The sequence below is a fragment of the Hippoglossus stenolepis genome, chromosome 2, assembly GCF_022539355.2.
Source record: "Hippoglossus stenolepis isolate QCI-W04-F060 chromosome 2, HSTE1.2, whole genome shotgun sequence".
NCBI lineage: Eukaryota > Metazoa > Chordata > Actinopteri > Pleuronectiformes > Pleuronectidae > Hippoglossus > Hippoglossus stenolepis.
Window position 1 is genome coordinate 21,723,071 of NC_061484.1, and position 7,114 is coordinate 21,730,184.

The 7,114-nt window shown below is 43.3% G+C and overlaps 1 protein-coding gene across 1 annotated transcript; it reads left to right on the plus strand.

Annotated features, from left to right (window-relative positions):
- Positions 1 to 3,200: 3,200 nt before the first annotated feature.
- Positions 3,201 to 6,829, plus strand: pou4f2 (POU class 4 homeobox 2). The gene is made up of 2 exons (XM_035166980.2): positions 3,201 to 4,096; positions 4,424 to 6,829. Exons 1-2 carry the CDS (start codon positions 3,884 to 3,886, stop codon positions 5,339 to 5,341), a joined length of 1,131 nt encoding a protein of 376 aa, XP_035022871.1. The 5' UTR covers positions 3,201 to 3,883; the 3' UTR covers positions 5,342 to 6,829.
- Positions 6,830 to 7,114: the final 285 nt, after the last annotated feature.

The following is a 7,114-nucleotide window of genomic DNA, read 5'->3' on the forward strand; positions in this document are numbered from 1 at the left end:
AAACAACACATTAAAGTCAGTGTTTTCCTCGTGGAACCTGTCACATTTCCCAGGTAAAGGGAGATGAATAAATAAAGCACCACCGTCAGTGGCTGGAACACTCCCCCTCCTCCTTTGTGTGATTTGCTGTTGCCTTGAGTTAGATCCAGATCTCTTTGGAGGCCCCTCTCCCAACAAGCATTGACCTTCTGCTCCGACATGTAAAGAGCTCCACGAGATCAGAAAGGGGAGGGGGAAGCTGTGAATAAAGGCATCACCAGCAGCAGCCGAGAGACTTCATCCACTTCACTCCGCACTCCGCTCTCCCCTCTCCCTCTCCTCAGTGCAGCTTTATCTCTGTGTTCAGTCTAGGAGCGGAGATACCTTGTTGGCGGCACAAAGGAGCGGTTCTGTAATAAAAACAGCTGTCTCTGGTGGTCTCGGTGTAATTGGGATTGTTAACGTGAAGAGCTCCTGAGGGAGGCTGAGAAGAGTATGTCTTTGTGTAAAGCACACAGACACCTCTGCAGCACTCCTTGATTCGGATGTAAGTAAGATAGTGAGGAGGAGGAGGAGGAGGAGGAGGAGGAGGAGGAGGAAAAAAAAAAGCAAGCAAGTCACTTGAGTTATATCAAGCCTTGCTGCATGTGCTCCTTTATTTTACTTTGGCGTTACTTTTATTTTTAGGCGGTACAGATTTATTTATACGTATTAGAGCGCCTTGAAGTGAGAAAAATATTGCTCTTGCACAATCCCACTGAGGTGTTGTGTTTTTCAAGGCAAGGTATGTGACTGCCTCCAATTACTGTACGAGTGTGATGACACAAACTTAAAGGCAGGAAGAGCATTTAGCTGAAATTTTAAAAAAAGGTGACACGATCAAAAAAGCTAAATATCGAGGGTGTACGTATTTTTTCTAAATTGGAGGCCTTTTTATATTTCAAACACTGGAAATGAAATTACAACCAGTGCATTCTCTTTCCCCAATAAAGCCTTGCTAAGAGTCATATTTATTTATTTATTTTTTGCTGCTAAATTATTCAAGATGAAATTATAATGCAGCATATAAACTGGGCTATTGTTGCCAATATGTGCCTGAAAATGAATGTTACAGAAATAAAAACTGTTCCAGACCAGTAAGGATTTAGTCGAGCAGCTGGTATTGACACGTCATTGTCAAAAGTCATTCAGTCAAACACTTTTCTGACACTGGCTCCAAAAGCTGTTGCCATAGGAAGTCGAAGTCTCAGGTACGTGAACACACTCGCTAAAGTGCTGAAAACGCACTTCAAAGTCAATTGGTTGGGAGAAGCGCTGGGCTGATTTATTTGACTTAAGATATACTTTTGTGTGTGTGTGTGTGTGTGTTTCATTGTGGATGAAAATTTCATACGCCGATTTAGAGGTGGTGAAATATAAATGATTCCTTTAAAGTTTCATCATAAATCAGTCTGTCGGTATATATGAGCAGACACTGATTGCTCCTTGATGTCTCCTGCAGCCTGATCCCTGTCTCCCGGTGTCTGGAGGTGGCTCCAGCAGCGCCTGTTGTCCCGCTGGGGGGAGACACACACGTTGCTGCAGCTTGATGGCTCTCTCTCGCGATGTAAAACACCCCCCAAAAAAATGCCAACCGATTTTTTTTGTTGTTGTTGTGTAGCAGCCGTGGGGACACAGAAAAATGTCTCCGTGCATCACAACAACAGAACAGGAGCTGACATGTATAGTCCTTCGCGAGGAGAGCAGCGCCTCTGCCGCCTGCACGCAGCTGGAACATCTGTAACCCCGGTTCAAATGCTCTCAGACCCGAATGGAGCGATGCACAAGCTGTGGCCACATACCAGGGTGAGGAGGTGTGGAATATAATTAGGATAAGACCACACTTAATAATCACAAGAGATCCGGGGGAGAAATTAATGTAGATTTCTTCACATGATATATTATTAACATGTTTAAGGAGACTGAGGGATAATTCCACAATCTGTCAAAGACGATGACCATTGTTTCACACCTGCTACGTGTGTGTGTGTGTGTGTGTGTGTGTGTGTGTGTGTGTGTGTGTGTGTGTGTGTAGAGAGAGAGAGGGAGGTGTTCAGAAAAATTACAGCCACACAGGAGGAAGCAAAAAAAAACTAAACTAAATCCAAGACGCATTGTTCTCCACGCGTCTTTAACCTCCGAGTGTTTCGTTACATCATAACAATTATCTCTTCCTATATAGACGTGACCACATTAAACAAACGAGACACCCCCTCCTTAATTACGACGTGGCTGAATGTTTTAATTACATTACCAATGATGTGGCTTAATTAGAGGAGGGGGAGATAAGTTAATAGCCTGCTATGACAAGTACATAGATTTGCAATTAAATGGTGCTAATTATTTTAAAACTCCACTTTTATCGTCATCCATTAAGTAGCCTTTAACTAGTGTCCTTTTTTTTTCAATGTAAAAAAACCCAAGACGTGACAATAGAAAATAGTACAACAAAATTATAACACAGTCATATAGTTTAGAAATTTATTTCCAGTATTTTGCACTGATTTATTCAGTGTAAGAAAATGATTATAGCAACAATGAGTAGGAATCGCACAAAACACTGTATTTCTATAGAATGAAATTGATATATTAGCAGTTAACATGAATTTCTTTTTTTTAAGAAATATTATTTTACCTCAGGTGTCATAATACAAAAATATAAATCCATATTTGACATTACAATGACAAGTTTGCTTTACTTTAGGTGACGAGGAGCTGTCCATGGTGTTCATTCGTCTCCTCTGCGCGCAACTGTCTGTTTGGCACAGTTTCATTTGCAATATTCAACAAGAATAGAAGAAGAAGAAAAGAAAAAAATGCAGGTGCAATAAAATGGGAAATTCAGAAAGTCTGTGAACTTCACAAGACGTGGTGTTGGTAACGAGGTGTTGGTGGCGAGAAGTAAAGAGTCATTTGAAATAAATGCCCTGTCGCGCACTGCCCATGCGCAAAGTCCCCAGCGGCGGCGGTGGTGGTGGTGCTGCTGCTGCTGAGGCTAATGAAGAATAATAAATCATGAAAAGGGTTTTTCAGGTGCAGCTGCAAAGAGTGTGTGTGTGTGTGTGTGTGTGTAAGAGAGAGTGAGAGAGGGTGGGAGAGCTGCAGAGAGAGAGAGACAGGGGGTGTGTGTGTGAGAGAGAGAGAGGGGTGGAGGGAGAGAGAGAGAGAGAGAGAGGCGGAGAGAGACTCAGTCTGCCCTTCGCCTCAGAGCAGAGGCAGTTCGGGTCCCCGCAGCATTGAACGTAGTGGAAGAGGTAGCCTCCAATACAGAGACTGTCACCGCCATTACTTCTCACTCACGGTCATTTTCGAGACGGAAACTTTTGAGCAAAAAAGAGAGAAAAAAAGAAAAAACTAAAACAGAAACAAACAGGTCAAGGGAAGAGGCAGGAGTCAGAAACTTCGAGTATCTCGGGAAAATCCTAAGAGACGGAGAGAGAGGAGAGAAACTTTTTCATATCTTTTTTTTTTTTTGGTTGCTCTTTCTTTTTCCTTTTTGGCGTCGTCCATGAGGAGATCTGCCAAATAATCCAAGGTAAAAAAAGAAAGAAAAGACAAATAGATTCAAGTGATACAAGGAGAAAGAGACAGCAGCCACAAGTCCACAAAGGAAAAGGTGTCGGCTGCGCGCAGTTGCATGGCTCGGTGGCACCTGCGATTTCTCACTCGCCCAAAAAGACAAGACCTCGGCGCGTAATAATAAATAGATGTGATAACTTCAGTGTTGGACCACCGTCTTCAGCCCGCACTTCATTCGACGGCGACTCCAGATTCCAGCGAAGCAATTGGGGCTTCGACTCCCGAGCGAGGAGGCGGAGTCTTAACTTATTAAAAGGAACTTGCTGAGGCTCGGACGCCAGCAAATATGATGATGATGTCTCTGAACAGCAAGCAGGCTTTTGCCATGGCCCACAGCAGCTTGCCCGAACACAAGTACTCGTTGCATTCCTCCTCTTCATCCGCCCTGACTTCCAATGCACCGTCCTCCTGCTCGTCCTCCCGACACAGCAACAGCATCATCAACAGCAACGGCGGCAGCTCGGAGGCGATGCGCCGAGCCTGTCTCCCAACCCCACCGGTACGTATTCTGCATAATCACAGCTTAAAGGCACATTTTGACAGCCCACTTTTTTTTTTTTTTTGCTTGATGTTTTTTTCATGTCTGCACAGCAAATCACCCAACACCTCCGTATTTTTTTTCTCCTCTGCTCAACTTATGTATTCAGTCGGCTTTGCCTTTCGTATTAATTTTTATGACCTGGGATGTTGCATGCGTCTTGTTTTGTGGGCTCCTCTTTTTTTTTTTTAGGATTTCTTTTTTCACATTCTGGAAATGTTTTAAACCGAGGAGTGGAGGGAGAATTCCCTGCTGACAGCTATGTGTGCATTCTATTTGCAATTGCAGAGCAATATATTCGGAGGCTTGGATGAGAGTTTGTTGGCCCGGGCTGAAGCTCTAGCGGCGGTGGATATAGCCTCGCAGAACAAGAGCCACCACCACCCTCCACATCACAGTCCCTTCAAGCCGGACGCAACCTACCACACCATGAACTCGCTCCCCTGCACCTCGTCTTCTTCCTCTTCGGTGCCTATTTCTCATCCGTCCGCCATGTCCGGCCACCACCACCACCACCACCATCACCACCACCACCAGCCCCTGGAGGGGGACCTGCTGGACCACATCACTCCGGGACTTTCACTAGGAGCCATGGCTGGGCCGGATGGCTCGGTGGTTTCCACGCCTGCGCACCCTGCCCACATGGCGGGCATGAACCACATGCACCAGGCAGCCATCAACATGGCTCATGTCCACGGGCTACCACAGCACATGGGCATGAACGACGTGGACGCCGATCCCAGGGACTTGGAAGCCTTCGCAGAGAGGTTTAAGCAGAGACGGATCAAACTCGGGGTTACCCAGGCGGATGTAGGGTCAGCGTTAGCCAGCCTGAAGATTCCTGGAGTGGGCTCCCTCAGCCAAAGCACCATTTGCCGATTCGAGTCCCTCACGCTGTCTCACAACAACATGATCGCGTTGAAGCCCATCCTGCAAGCGTGGCTAGAAGAAGCCGAGAAATCACACAGGGAGAAACTTAATAAACCCGAGTTGTTCAACGGCGCGGAGAAAAAGAGGAAGCGCACGTCGATAGCGGCGCCGGAGAAGAGATCACTGGAGGCCTATTTCGCCATTCAGCCGCGTCCCTCCTCGGAGAAAATCGCAGCAATCGCGGAAAAGCTGGACCTGAAAAAGAACGTGGTGCGGGTCTGGTTTTGCAACCAGCGGCAGAAACAGAAACGAATGAAATACTCAGCATGCGTCTAAAATCTGCTTTGAAAAAAACCACCACCCACACAAACAGAAAAAAGACTTGGAACTGTTTAGAGACGATTTGTATCATATTTCCTATCTCACACCTTTTTGCAATCATCGATGACTTTGTGCTTTGAACTTCGAAAAATTCCTAAAAACTGAACAATGACTGAAAGAAAAAGAAAAAATACAAAAAAAAAAATGACCCCACAATGCAGTCACATCTTTTACTCGCTGAGATGTGGAGTCCAGTAAAGCCTCGTGTGACAGAGCAAGTAAGACCACTGTTTCCACACTTCACCTTTTGAATGACTTAACAGGACTCTGCATATGCTTTCATTTTCATTTATGATCCATTTCAGATGAGGACTGTGGTTTTCCTTAGACCCTGATGCAAACAGCATTGTTATTGGGACTATAGTTTAACTCAAAGCACTTGGTTTGGTGACTGCTATTTTTTAGGCTTATAGGATAAGCTATGTTTGCCCCCCTCCCCTCCCCTCCTCCGAGTTCATGACGATGCAGTCTGACATTTATTCAGGGTCCATGAGGGGATTGAGAGAACAACACACGACTTGGTCTTGAGAGCTAATATTAGATTACTGCCAAATAACCCCTTTGTAAATGAATAATTTACCAGTCACACACTTCATTTTGTGTCTAAATGTGTAATTAATTCCACTTATTTTGTTACCATGTGTGTGATCGAAGTCAGGGATATATTTTCGTGATACCTGGGGTTTGGATTAGGGAAGGAGGTTGTTTATTATGAGGCCTCAGTATCGGAAATAATCGAAATAGGGACTCACTTGTAAGGATTTCGTAGATTTCCCATTGAAAAAAATAGGATTTCATGCCGGCTGCAATAAGTTTACAATTCAGCGTGGGCCTGTATCTTATGAACTATTTATTGAGTGAGGTCATGTTTACTTCATTATATATTTATTGGGATTCCCCCCCTCCTCGTTTTGCTTGAGAAAATCAAATTCTGACAGCGAGTTACGCGTGTTGTTCTGGTTTCAAAAGGGAAATGACTGTGAAATGTGCAGTCACAAAATTTTTAATTTCACAATTTCTAACGTTTGAGATGGTACAATCGAGATATATATGAGATAGTATTCTCTTTTTAAATTATTTTATGTATGTTTTCCTGCTATTTATTTGTATAAATAGGCTAAATACGCGCATCATTATTATGAAGTCGTTGCTTGTTAAAATCACCTTGTTTAAGTAATGTTTTTTCTTGAAAAGAAACAGCTTCATGGAAGTATACGTGTACAATGTAAATATTTCATTGGAATCAGTCGATGCACATAAATATATCCGTACAGGTTTTTGCTGTATTGCTGTTTTAGCTGAGGTAACTTATTTCTGTAATGTATGTTGCTTTAGGTTCCTGGTTAAATAATTCTATTAATTTATTACATCCATGTAATTTTAATTTATTTAATTATTGAACTGCAATATGTGTTTCATTAAAGAACAAACTTTAACATTTAATCGGACGTTTTGCATGAATACACTTGTGTAAGGTGGCTCATCCAGACTAATATTCTTTTTATTAATTCATCTGTTTATTTATTGATGATGAGGAGGGAAACGGTTTAAGCTGTGGGCTGCAGAGCTTGTAAAATACATTTTATGGATTCTTTAAGGTTATTTTGATTATAAAAATACTGACATTTTTCAAAATAAGGTAACGTGACTTTGCAGATACAGAAAGGTGTCAGGTTTGATCTTAAAAACAGCCGTGAGCCCTGTCAGAGTACTCACGAGCAAGACACC